The following is a 15,126-nucleotide window of genomic DNA, read 5'->3' as shown; positions in this document are numbered from 1 at the left end:
TTTCATATTTTAGTTATTAATAGACATTTTTTCAGTGTATAAATTATTTTTCTTCCCTCAGCTGTACCTAGTTGTTTCCAGGTAATGTGAATAATTCCTAAGGTACAAAGACATTTTACATTATGTTATGAAAACAATGAATTCATGTCAAGATTTATATAAATAATAATTATTACTGTCATTTGTTGGTTTCATTATTGTTCTTACATTGTCCATACATACATACTTATCATTTTTTAAATATAATCGCTGCTCATGCTAAATTCTATGCTTGTGCATGTTATTAATTTTTTGTTTTTGCAATAATTATTTTTATTTTTATGGTTTCTGTAATAAAAATATTTTATTGCAAAAACTAAAAATTAATAACGTGCACATTATAGAATTTGGTATGCCTAGCGAAGCTTCCAAAACGGTACAGATATCTTCCAAAACGTTACAGAGATCTTCCAAATCGTTACAAAAATCTTCCAATTTAAAACGCTTAGTTGGCTTCCAAAAATATCGATGGTGTTGGAATACGGGACCAGTTCTGCCTATAGAGTTCCCTTTCTACCCCACCCACTCTTCTATGCATGCTACAATCATTTTATAACGGCGTACTATAAATAAGTACTTTGTGTAAAGATCGGGTATTTTCTAAGAAAAAATGAAAAGACAGTGAATGAGCCGTCTCTCCTCAGGTAGTTCTCGAATTATAACAGCCTGTGCGGGGAAATATTTTGTGTCGAATTAAAAATTTTTTTTTGGACTTAAATGTTTTTAATAGGCACAACATATGCATGTTTTTTAAAAATTATGCAAAATTTAGTAAAGTTCTTAAATATGCGAAATATGCATGCAATATGCATTTAGCATAAAATCCGCTCCCTAGTTATGAGAAACCCAAAGATTGTAATTTATTTTTAGAAAAATTTGTAAAAGACGCCACAGAAATAATTAATAATGGTATGAAATATGAAAGTAGAAATTATTTTATTAAAATTAAAGGTTTTATTTGTGATGCTCCTACTAAAGCATACATTACATGTACTAAAGGTCATTTTGGTTACATGTCTTGCAGTAAATGTGACATTGAAGGGGTTTACACTAATAGGATTTGTTTTCCTGACACGAAGAATTTTCATTTGCGCACTGCATAAATTTGACTGTATTTAAACTACATTTGACTCTAATTAAATGCATTATGTATAGTCTGGGCTGATTATCGGAGAATAGGCCATTTTTGGGAAAAGTTATTTACCAGCAATTTTATTGCTGGAATCGAATTATAAGATCCTATATATTAATAATATAGGTATGCAAAGTCCTCGTATAGTGTGCTACTTTTTTTATAAACACAATGTCGCCCGAAAATCGGGTTTTTTTTTCAATTATTGCTCCAGAACTCCGAAGATTTTAACTTTACAACAAAACACTCAAATAAAAATTCACCGTGATTAAATTCTGCATAGAGACGTGTTTTTCCCGATCTGCTCCGATGAAAATTTTCCTCGAAAAATGCGGGTTTTCTTTACAAAATCTTTAATTTTCAAATAAAGTTTTAAATAAGTAATTATTTACCAATAATTAAATAATTTGGTGACTTAAAAGCCTTCTTGGTTTAGATCATAATTCCAGAAGCTGATAAAAATTAAACGAATATTTTAGCAACAAAAAATAATTACGATACACCGATCAAACTTTGAAATCTTATAAAGATGAGATGCCTATTTAACATTTTGTCGACAAAATATAAATTTTTTGTTTTTTTGCATAATCTTTAAATGTTTAAAAAAATAGTTATAAACAAATTAACGTTTCTCAGAAAGTTTTTATTATATTGTAATTTTAAGAAATAGCTAAAATACGCATTTCAAATTTCTTGAAAATGAATGCTTTAAAACTTTTTTGCAACCATTTGCAAAAAAGTTATGTGTGTGTGTGTGTGTGTGTGTGTGTGTGTGTGTGTGTGTGTGTGTGTGTGTGTGTGTGTGTGTGTGTGTGTGTGTGTGTGTGTGTGTATGTGTGTGTGTGTGTGTTTGAAGAGTTGGCTTGGAAGCTAGTCCTTTAGCCACAGAATGGTAGTAAAGGTTATTGGTTTTTAAATAATATATCCAACTTTAAAAAGAAAGTTACATATTAGCTCAAATATTTCTCTACTGTCTAAAGAAAGTACTTAAATGGGTGATGTTTATGGGAGTCTGAATTTTAAGATCTGTTAATTTTAAATAGAGCTGATCTGTTTCAGACTTATGTTTACCGCACTTGAAAAGAATATGGTTGATGTCACATTGTGATATATTATCACATAAGCATAACCCAGAAGGGATAATATTTAACTTAGCTAAGTGAGCTGGAATGCGCCGTGATTGGTTTTCAGACGAGTTATTGTCGCTGTAGTCTTCTTCGACATTGCGTATTTAAAAATATAGGAAATATCTTGTGGTAAGGTAGGGTGGATAGTATAATACTGATTATTTGAGTTCGCTGCTATTTTTTTCCATTTTTCTTTCCATTTTATTAAAGTTGTGTTATTATAATGTAACTGTAAGTCATCCAGTGTGAATATAGGTAAATATAATCCAGCATGGGTAGCATCCTTAGCAAGCTGGTCAACCATTACATTTCCCTTGATGCCGGTATGACTTTTTACCCAAATAACTGTAATATCTTTATTATATATTTTATTTTTGATGGCACACAGAATACTATTTTTTTTATGTTGTGTCATATTTGAGTTTAATTCTTTAATGACCGATAATAAATCTGATAATATAACTGCTTTATTTAATTTTTGTGAATTTAACCAATCTAACGCTTTTTCTATTGCTACCGCTTCAGCGGTCAAAAAAGTTATGAAACAGCAAAGTAAACATAGGATTACTAGGGTGTTTATAATTTTTTTTTAATTCTTTCAAAGCGTAGAAGTGAGTTTAAAGTACAAGCTAATTATTTACAAAAAAAATATCGATTATCAGTTTAATGGTTCTATTTTAATTAAAGATTATAAATATATTTTTTTGCAATTTACACGCGCGAAAGCAGAATAATACAGTAATGTAGCTAAAATTTTCACTCGGAGCGACGACCGGCCGCGCGAGACGTACACTTTTATAAATAATATATGCTACGTGTCAGTCGCTTCGAGTGAACATTTTAGCTCCGACTCTGTATCAGGCCTACTTTTGCACTAAAAATTACAAAAAAAAGTATTTTTAATCTTTGATTAAAATATAACCATTGCACTAATTTTTTACATATTTTGTGAGTAATTAGATTGTACCATAGACTCACTTTTAAGCTTTGAAACAATTAAACAAATTATACATAACGGAGAAATCGTATATTTACTTTGCTGTTTCATAACTTTTTTGCAAATGGTTGGAAAAATTTTTTAAAGCATTCATTTTCAAGACCTATGAAATGCGCATTTTAAGTATTTTATAAAATTAGAATATAATAAACAATTTCTGAGAAATGTTAATTTTTTTATCACAATTTTTTTTAATTTTAACTGTTTAGAATGGGGAATAAGCCACAATATTATTAAAAAATGATTTTTATTAACGTTTCGACGCCCAAATCGGGTGCCGTTGTCAAAATACAAAATACTATTAATATAAACAAAAATGTTGTTGCTTAGTAAAAAAATTCTTCTAATAATTTATTTAATTTGACTCATTTATATCGGCAATTCAGATACATATGATACATTTTAAAGTAGAAGACTTTAAAATGATATTGCCAATATTTATGAGTTGCGTTCCTGGGACGACTTTACTGAAAGATAGTTCATTCGATTACATGAAATCAACCCCAACTCAAGAATATCCGTCACAAAAAAATCATAGCATGTGATCTGTCTTTAAAAAGACAACCACATGCAACGGTGACATTAAAATTCTCGCGTTAGAGATCTCATAGTAAATCACGAGGGAAAACCAGGAAAAACCTCGTGATACTATCCCGACATCGTAAGTATTTGGTCTTACATTTAATTTACTCTCAAAATTAATACCAAATTCTGACTTTACTATAATTTTGTTTAAATTATAAATAATATCAATAATACATGGGTATATAAGTAATACTAAAATATAAAATATGTACTAACTCGACTATTGACTTACTAATTGTGGTATTTTCTTTCTATTGTCTTCCTCTTTCAGTATGGGTATCCACATCCTACTGCATTCCACCGAGGAATTTGCGACACAATTGGTTTCGTTTAGCATAATTAGAGCCGCTTCTTTGATTTTTCTCTTTTTACTATCTGTTTCTTTCAGGATTATACTTGAATCTCTCCACAATCTATTTTTTAATTATTTAAAGATTATGCAAAAAAAGAAAAATTTATATTTTGTCAACAAAATATTAAATAGGCATCACACCTTTATAATCTTTCTAAGTTTGATTAATGTCTCATGATTATTTTGGTTGTTATTACGACTGTAAATTATTAATTAACAATTGAATTGTTGCTAAAATATTCGTTTCATTTTCACCGGCTTCTGAATTTATAATCTACACCAAGAAAGCTTTTATTTCACCAAGCTACATAATTATTGATAAATAATTGCTGGCCCAAAAAATTTATTTGAAAATTCGAGATTTTGTTGGGAAAACCCACATTTTCCGAGGAAAATTTTCGTCGGAGCAAATCGGAAGAAACATGCTTCTATGTAGAATTAAATTGGGGTGGATTTTTATTTGAGTGTTTTTGGTGTAAAGTTAAAATCTTCGGAGTTATAGAGCAATAATTGAAAAAAAATACGATTTGTCGGCGCCATTTTGTTTATGAAAGAAGTAGCACACTATCTGCGGACTTTGCATACCTATATTAATAATACATAGGATCTTATAATTCGATTCCAGCAATAAAATTGCTGGTAAATAACCTTTCTTTGTACTTTACTAATTAGACCAGCGTATTATAACTATTTTTTTTTCAAAATTTAAAGATTATGCAAAAAAAAGACAAATTTATATTTTGTCGATAAAATATTAAATAAGCATCTCATCTTTATAATCTTTATAAGTTTGATCAGCGTATCATGATTATTTTGGTTATTATTGCGATCGTAAATTGTTAATTAACAATTGAACTGCTAAAATATTCGTTTAATTTTCACCAGCTTCTGGAATTACAATCTATACCAAGAAAGCTTTGATGTCACTAAGTTATTTAATTATTGATTAATAATTACTTACCGAAAACTTTATTTGAAAATTAGAGTTTTTGTTAGGAAAACCCGCATTTTCCGAGGAAAATTTTCGTCAGAGCAAATCGTGAAAAACCTATCTCTATGCAGAATTTAATTGCGGTGAATTTTTATTTGGGTGTTTTTGTTGTAAAGTTAAAATCTTCGGAGTTATAGAGCAATAATTGAAAAAAATACGATTTGTCGGCGCCATTTGGTTTATAAAAAAAATAGCACACTATCTGCGGACTTTGCATACCTATATTATTAATATATAGGAACTTATAATTCGATTCCAGCAATAAAATTGCTGGTAAATAACTTTTCCATGAATTTTGCTAATTAGCCCAGAGTAGTAACAAAGATATGTACTATACATTTAACTATAATTTATTGGGCTTAAAATAAACCATTTAAGGGTACTAGAGGGACATCAGTCTTAAAACAGATTTTCTAAATTATTGTAAAAAACAACCCACTTCTAAATTTCTAAATATTTAGAGCAGTTGCAAAAACGAATTGATTTTCCTAGACACACAAAGCAGACATACATTTAGCAGTATTATTTATTTATATGGGTGTATTTCCATGGGTTAATTAATGCTTCAGTTGATGATGGTTGTGATAATATATTCTTTATCAAAAGTATCCAGTTTTATAATTTTTGATATTCTTTCTTTATAGAAGCGGCAATAAAAAGTCAAAAATGTAGTGATACGAAGGTGACGGAGCAAGAAATTGGACGATGGTTGAGTAGAGCCGGGGATCGCTTAAAAACTTTCAAGGAAAAGGAATCAGAATAAAAATTGAATCTATTTTTTTTAAAATAATAAAGATATATTCACTTATATTTACATAAATCATCATAAGTGTGTATAGTATGTACATAATATGTATATACAGTGATGAGCGCACTAATAACCGGCAAAATAGCGCAAAAGATGGAAAACATATTAAATTGTGAGATAAAAAGAAATAAAACTAGTATAGTTGTTAAATTTAGCGATAGTAACATATAAATTGATATTATATTGATTGTTTCCCACCTTTAGACGTATCAGAGGAGTATGTCAACTAAAACTGTCACTGTGACAGTGGCATTTCTCAAAATCGTTCGATACGTCTAAAGGTGGGAAACAATTAATATAATGTCAATCTACAAGTTACTAGCGCTAAATTTAACACCACTAGGTTCATCTGTTTTTATCTCACTATGTTTTCCATCTTTTTCGTTATTTTGCCGGTTATTAGTGCCCTCATCACTGTATAGTATGTACTACGTACATACCTTCAATATGTACCTACTAGGTACATACCTTCAGTACGTACTAGGTACGTACCTTCAGTACGTATTAGGTACGTACCTTCAGTACGTACTAGGTATGTACCATAATTTAAAAAATGGACGTCTTATGTACGTATTAAGTACGTTATTATGTACGTATATTGTACATATTTTATATCCCATCAGTACGTACTTAGTTTGTCTTATGTACGTACTTGTGCTTACTGGGCTGTATACAGTACTTTAAAAGTTAATTACGCAATAAACAGGAATTGACAAAATTTGCAGTTACGTCATTTTTATTCCGGACCGGCGATATGTCCTTTCTAAAGCTGGTCTGATACTCATGTAGGATTTTTTCCGTATAGCTATTTAGTATGTTTCTTAATATTCTTGCCAAGTTTTGTATACAGTCTATATAGTTGTCACACTTCAGTTTGTCTTCTTTTTATGCAGCGGGCATATATGGGCATCATAGCAATCCGTTGGCATTATTTCATTTTCCGGTACTTGCACTGTTAGTTGATATATTCTTTCTTATATTTATTTTCTACTTCTACTTCCTTGAATTGTTCAATATTGTACTTCCTCTTCGTTTTATTGTTTGTTTCCTCTTTTTCTTCCTACTTTCTCCCATATGTGACTTTAACGAGGTAATGGTCCGCAAATATTTCAGCTCCTCTCATAGTTCTTACCTTTTATATCTTATTCATGCATTTACTTTAGATCATAACATATGATCTATCCGATTCACCGTCCTTCCATCTGGGAGACCCACGTACCTTTGTATATCTGTTTTCAGTATTATCAGTATACAGAGGTGATTTCCCTACTTAAGCATTACAATTACCCATTACATATCACATCACGTTTAGGTATCGTCCTTGTCTTCTGGCGGTGCATGAATATTGATTTTACCTATTCCAGTTCCTTTTATTACTGTTTATTCATATTGAACACATCCTATCAGAGACATGATTAAAAGCTGTCACTTTGTCATTGATATATTTAGCTACTTAAAAACCAGTTCCAAGCTTTCAATTTTTTAAAGAGCACCATATCTTTTATTTTGGGTATTTCATAATGCCTTTATCTCTTACAGAGCACTTAATAGATTTTGTACTTCCTTGCTTCATTGACTAGTTCTTTTAACGCACCTTCATAAAAGGTTCCTCTGACATACAATGTTGCTAACCATATGTTGTCATTTTTTGGCTTTTCTTTTTTATTATATAACTATATTCTGTATTAGTAATAGCTATATTATAATAGGGTACAGTAGGAAAAATGAAAGAATACCCATGAACGAACATATAAAACACACTGTATTTTCCTGTCACCGTGTCACACAAAAAATTGGCCAGCGCACGTACATGTAATAATTATTGTTACATGTACTTGCACTGGACAATTTTCTTTGTGACACTGTGACAGGAAAATACAGCGTGTTTTATATGTTCGTTCATGGGTATTCTTTCATTTTTCCGACTGTAGCTATATTAGACCGTTTAGTATATAATTACCTATCCAAGATGCTTGACCTCTATCAATCGATATAGTATTATTTTCAGCAACTTGTAGTTGAGGAATTAATATGGCGGAATATCCAAAAGTCATTCCAGAAGATACTGTCAGAAGTAGTGGGCCTATTGCCAAAAAGACCTAAAAATTTACAACAAAATTAGATACAGTATAAAGAATTAAGGAAATCAGATTAAACTCTTCATATCTATATTAAAATAGATTTAGGAATAACTAGCTTTAAAATAGCTTTGTATCTCTCGCAAAGAATAAAAATTGCCAAAGTTTCACCAAATGCTAATTTATGAAAAAAAAATTGTTAATATTTTCACAAGTCTTATCTTCTTTCATCATCACGGTGCTACAGCCCAAAAGTTTTACTGCCGATAGCATGTTGGCAATCGTCACATTTATCATGCATACGAGTTTCATTGAAACTTATAACTCATTCTTACCCTTGTAAAGACTTAATCTTTTGACACTGTCATATGCCCCTTTAAAGCCGACAAAAGGATGGTATATATCTATATTTACCTCTTGTGGTTTTTCGAAAATCTGCCGTAGTATAATCTGGTTAATAGTTGATCGTTCATTTCTAAAACCTGCCTGAAATTCTTCTAAAACGCTTCGGTATAAGGCTTCAAACTCTGATGCAAGATGTTTGACAATATTGTGTATGCTGTATTTAGGAAAGGTTGTTCACTGTAATTATTGCATTATAGCTGGTTCTCCTTTTAATATATGGTTCTCCTGGTTAATATTATAATATTGGCAATCTTCTCTCGCTACCTGAGAATTTCTAGTTTTTATCTTTATAGATAAATATACAGTCCTAGTCAAAAGTCCGTACCCCCCCTCGTATCTTTTGAACGGTCATATCTATAATAGTGAAATTTTGAGGGAGGAAATAAATGGACGTAAGCTTCTTAAATAGTCATGAGAGGTGACGTAATAGTGACAGATGACGTTACAGAGCCACTGTAACCGATAATTTTAAATGGGAATTTATGGCAAGTGATACCTCGTTTGAAAGGTATTCAAAATACCTATTCAGTCATATTAATTTTTTTGGGTTCTAGTTTATTTTGATTTTGGTGATTAAATTAAATAAATATATTATTGTAGTTTCGCATTTAATTAATAAAAATTCAAATGTCCACCTATGGTTTTTTTGTCAAAAAAGTTTAGGTTTTTCAATTCTCTAGTAGTTTTTACGTCAACGTCAACCTTTCTGACAAGTAATCATATGCGAAATTTTGAATGTTTATTAATTAAATGCGAAACTACAATTTTATATTTATTTCATTTATTCATTAAAATTAGCTTAAACTCAAACAAAATTAGTATGACTGAATAGGTATTTTCAATAGCTTTCAAACGAGGTATCACTTGCTATAAGGTCCCATTTAAAATTATCTGTCACAGTGGCGCTGTAAAGTCATCTGCCATAATTACGTCACCTGTCATAACTAGTTAAGAAACTTACGTCCGTTTATTTCCTCCATTCAAATTTCACTATTATAGGTATAACCGTTGAAAAGATACGAGGAGGTGTACGGACTTTTGACTAGCACTGTATATAGAAAATAATATAAAGAAAAAACAATTTTATAGATTAAATTTTATTTTTTACTAATTTTTACTTCTTCTACCAAGGGGGTTCCACAAATTTATCCTTTCGGTACTCCAGTTTTATTGTGTTACTATACTGTACTCCAGTACAAATGTTGAGTTTTGGCTTTAGTTCTTTTCTAATAATGTTTATTTGGTGATATAAATTTCTTGTTTCTTTTTGACTCAGATGCTTTTCGAGCCATTCTATTATGTCGTTGGCTGCTTCTTGTTTCTTTTTTCGGTGTATCCGTTTCTCCTCTATCCTTAAGCTTTGTACCTATCTGTGATTATCCGAGTTCTTCGTTGTTGCATGATCCTAAATACCTCGTTCTTCTAATCTGTTATTTTTTGCATCCTTGGTCGAACAAATCGTTTCTCTCTTGGGTTCAGGATATTGTCAATGTATTTTTGCTGCTAATTTCAAAACCCCATTGAAGTTGTTCCAGATTTCCGTGCTTGATTGGTCGGATATTTATGTTTGTTCTAGGGTTTTCTATATAATATGTAACTGGAACCCATTCTCTGTTTTCATTATTTAGCATATGTAAATTATATTTTATTTGTCAAGTGTCTTTTTCATTTTGGTGTTGAAAATTGTTTGTCGATCTGCGCCTGGTCAATATGTGTTTTCCAATATAATCTTTGTAGCATATCTCTTCCTTTATCTGGGCGTTTATGTAGTTCTAGCCTTTACAATGTAATTTGACCATTTCTTTCTTGAGACAGATCGCCAAAGATAAAAAATACCTATAATAGAGAATACAAACAAGAAACTATTATTTCATTAAGCGCACAAAAGTATGTTAATTTGTTAATAAATTTTTGTATGGCAAGTACTGGAAATTCATCTATTAGTATTACATTTGTAAAAGCAATACAAGAATTATACAACGACCAAACATAAAGGTTAACAACCAGTTATTCGAGAATATTAGGGTAGATTCTCGGGGGGTCCAATAAAGAAACTAAAGCAAGTCTGTAGCCTATCTCCAAACAATCTTCTAAATATAACTGCATATAGCACTGAAGAAATGGAGGAGATAATGCTCTGGAATGGGTGTACCATTACTATATTATAGTATACCAGACTAAACCTTATGTAAGGATGTTTCTAAAATTAAATCTATAGCTTCTATAATTTTTTATTTATAACGCTAAAGTCACCCTTCTCACAAACATTGGCACACTGTAAACTAGCGTTCGGCGAAGTGCATGGTTGACTTGTTTTAATATAATTCTTTAACTAAAGGATAAACTAAAGTTTTACAAATTGGACATGAAAGGAGAACAATGAGGCTATCTTATGGTTATATTAAAAAGAACTAAAATGTATGGGCATAAGTACGGTTGGGCGAAAAATGAGACTTACGGGAATTTTGTTTAAAAATTATTTTTAATAGGTACTTAATACAATTTTACCTATAACACTCTTAAATTTGTAAAACTTAAATTTTAGAGATCTTACTAATGATGGTTCATTAAAAAAATATCTCAAGAATTTAATTCAAATGATAAGATGTCTCAAAAAATTTAATTTTTGAAAACTTCGTACTTTTTTACAATTACTACCATTTTAAGGTGTTATTACTCAAGTTTGAACAGATTTATGACAATTTTATAGGTGTTTTTTTTTAAACTTAGGATGTAATCCTTAAAATGTACCAAATTATTTTACTTTAGATGTGGTAAAAAGAAAGGTAAAAAAATGTAATACAAAAACCGAAAATTACCAGCTAAAAAAATGTTTTTAAACAAATTTATCAAAATTTTCTTCTATAAAACTTACCTAAAATATATTTAATAATAAGCTTCAACAATAATAAATGTTCAACAAAAATTTTTTTTAGCTCTTATACAGTGTTTGCGTAACTTGGAACCAATTGATAACTTTTTTATTATCAGTTTTACGAAAAATGTTATTCTTTATAAAATACTCTACATCGTATAAAATTTAAGATTCAGTAATTAGATATCAAATTTAATTAATTTTATACGAGGTAAGTAAAAAATATGAATTTCAATGAATTAAATACTATGTTTCAATGTTGAAATGTTCTATTTGAAATATTGTGAACTATAAAGGTACTTACTGTTAAGCGAAATTCATATTTTTTTACATACCTCGTATAAAATTGGAAAAGTTTGATATCTGATGATTGTATCTTAGACTATGGAACAAGTAGACCATTTTATGAGGAATAACTTTTTTTCGTAAAATTGATAATAAAATAGTTACCATAATTGTAATAAAATGATGAAGGGTATCCTTAATTTGAGAGAAAATTGAAAAAAAAAATTCAGTTAGAAGGATAAAATTGTATATTAGAACATAGTTTTTAATTCCAAACAATTTTCATAACAAAAATGTTTGATATTCTGGAATATAAAGGAACTTTACTCTTTAACGAAGTTCATATTTTTGACATACCTCGTATAAAATTGATAAAATTTTATATCTGATCGTTGAGTTTTAGATTTTAGATTATGTAGAGCATTTTATGAAGCATAACTTTTTTCGTAAAATTGATAAAAAAAAATTCCCATATGGTTCCTAGCTACGCAGACGTACTGTATAAGAGCATCTGTATAAGAATTTTCAAATTGTAATGCAATATTTGGATTCAGCATAATTAAAAACAAAATAGAAACCTATTTGATCAAAGTAAAATTATAAATTCAACGATATTTTTAAAATAATTTACGCAAAACAATTTTTATTGTTTAAACAATTAATAAACAATTAGCGGCAAAATCTGTGAGTAGAACTTTTTACTTTAACATAAATATAAACTAACGAAAAAAGTTTTAAAACACGTAAGGGAGGCCGATCCTGATTGTATATCGGAACGGTGTGTTTATTTTGGCTCTACAAACTAGTTCCAATTAAGTGAGAATAAGTTTTCAAAATTTAACCAATTTTAATGAAGTTATTAGTGATCAACTGAATCTCAACTTTCCAAATTTGTAAGTACAGTTTTACTGTAATTTCCACCGAAAACATCTAATTAGTATTTAACATTATTTTAAATATTCATATCCAAATCTGCTTGACGTTAAACAAAAACATTTAGTTAACATCGACCTGTGTGTTCACTCGACTTTTTTCCTAGCGGCGGACAGGTCTGTACTTATAAATGTTTAAAAATCGACGAAGATCTCACAAAACGATGAAATTAATTTACCAGCCAATTCTCAAATGGATAATTCTACACCAAGAAGTTACTCTACCGCACTTACTCAACAAAAATATCCCTCAAAACGCCAGGTTCTAATTGATAATTCCAATGAAGATGCGAAATACAAGATGACCTACTCCCTCTGGGAAAAATCATCCATCCAAAAAAATATACTATTCTGCTCTAGAATATCAAACAATAGAATATGTTTGTATTTGTCATCTGAGAATATCGTGGAAAAATTTATGAATATAAATAGCGGCAACACTGAAGTTAATAATCAGATTATACAAGCTCGGCGGTATCTAACTCCCTCCGAAAGAAATATTCTCTCTAATGTTTGCCCAACAATTCCTCATGATGTATTAATTATATAACTTGAATCCATGGGACTTGTTATTCAATCTACAATGTCCTTTTTAAAAATTTGTGCACCGTTACCTGAATTTAGTCATATACTGAGCTTTAGAAATAAAATTTTTATCAGCCAATAGATCTCACAATTCCAGAATCGTTTGTAATCAACTACGATAATATTTCATACAGAATCTTCTTGTCAAGTGGCAACCTAACATGTTGCAACTGTAAACAAAATGGTCATATGGCAACTAACTGCAAAAACCCTATCAATCCAAACCAAAATCCTATCGCTCCAAACATAGCAGAAAAAATCGCAACATTTACTCCTCCACAAATATCAACCAGTACACCAGCACCTGTCAATCCAAACCCAAATCTTATTGCTCCAACCACAGCAGAAAAAATTCCAATATTTACTCCTCCAGAAATATCAACCGTCACACCAGCACCTACTTCAATTCAATCCGCTACCTCAACTACAAATAATAAACTGAACCCCAAAGAAACTGAGAGCGAATCAACTACCTTACATATGAAAATTGAGTATTCACAAAACAGTTCAAAAAGAACGATTGACGATGCCTTAAGTCCTTCCCCGCCTCCTAATGATACCACTAATAAACTGAAGTTTACCAATCCAGCAGAAATAGCACTTAATCATAAGAAAAAGAAAGACCAAAATAAAGGAAAATCTCTAGAAGCATTCATAAACCAACAGTCACCACCATTTATTCTAAGCTATGTTGGGATAACAGACTTATTCGAAAACAAATAATTCACCAGATCCACTAATCACCGTTGAAAATTATACAGACAACTTTACAGCTCTCATCGATATGAAGCAAAATATTATATCCCCTATACTCAAGACAGATCTACAAAATCCCGTAATACCAAATTAAGGGAAATTCTTCTAAAACACATACAGATGCAAATCCGACAGGACCTAGTATCCGATACAGAAAGTGACTCCTCACAAACGAATCAAGAAATAAATTTAATTAATTAAAATGGAGTTAAATAAATTAATACAGTGGAATAAAAATGGCTATTTCAATAATTTACCTATGCTACAGATTATTTTTTCAGAACAAAATCCAGATCTTGTATGTTTACAAGAGACCAATTTTAAACCAAATCAACATATAAACTTAAAAAACTGTGTTTGTCATAATAAAAAAAAACTTAACCAAAACATTGCTAGTGGCGGTGTATCAATTTTAATTAATAATTCATATGACTCGATAAGAATACCTCTAAATAGTAACTTAGAGGCCGTTGCTGTCACCGTTATTAGGAAAATTAATATAAAACTTTTTCAATATATTATATCTACCTCCTGGAGCAGTAATATCCAGACACGAACTAGAGGATCGTTTTAAACAAATCCCTACTCCTCGAATAATTTTGGGTGACCTAAACGCATATAATCACATCAGGGGATCAGCATATAAATACCAACGGGGTGCCGTAATAATTGAAGAAATTATAAATCATCTTAACTTGTCCCTCTTAAATGACAGAAGCCCGACTAGATTTTAATATAAGAGCTGGAGAAGCTACCCAAGCTGATCTAACAATATGTGACAGTGATCTTTACCCACATTTGTCTTGGTATCCAATTGTATTAAATAGTGTGATGTTAATGTATTTTTGGTCCCAATTATATTACATCTCCCTGTTTTAAAATGAGATATATTTCTATTATAGGTACATTATTCTAAAGTTAGTAAGGTGTATATAAATAAATCAAAATTAGACTGAAATAATAAGATGAAATAGCAAAGTAACGTTAAATTCTTTTTTTTTATATACCATTTAATAGAGGTTTAGGTAATATTTAGCTTAGCTTAGGAAGTATTAAAGTCGAGATTTTATTACAATTAGATTAGTTACGGCTTATAGGCACTAAAAGACTATTTAAAAGTTAGGATCAATTTCATTCACTGTGGACACTGTTTTAATGAAGTGAATTAGTGAACGGAAA

General features: G+C 30.1%; 1 protein-coding gene across 1 annotated transcript in view; it reads right to left on the bottom strand.

The window, feature by feature from the left end:
• Window positions 1-15,126, bottom strand: part of LOC114329456 (facilitated trehalose transporter Tret1-like) — a 120,675-nt gene that overhangs the window by 43,930 nt on the left and 61,619 nt on the right. The window contains exon 3 of the mRNA XM_028278566.2: window positions 7,992-8,130. Within this exon, the coding sequence (XP_028134367.2) occupies window positions 7,992-8,130 (139 nt within the window). The remainder of the gene's footprint in view (window positions 1-7,991; window positions 8,131-15,126) is intronic.

This window comes from Diabrotica virgifera, chromosome 3, assembly GCF_917563875.1.
Source record: "Diabrotica virgifera virgifera chromosome 3, PGI_DIABVI_V3a".
NCBI lineage: Eukaryota > Metazoa > Arthropoda > Insecta > Coleoptera > Chrysomelidae > Diabrotica > Diabrotica virgifera.
This window is presented reverse-complemented; position numbering and strand designations above follow the sequence as displayed.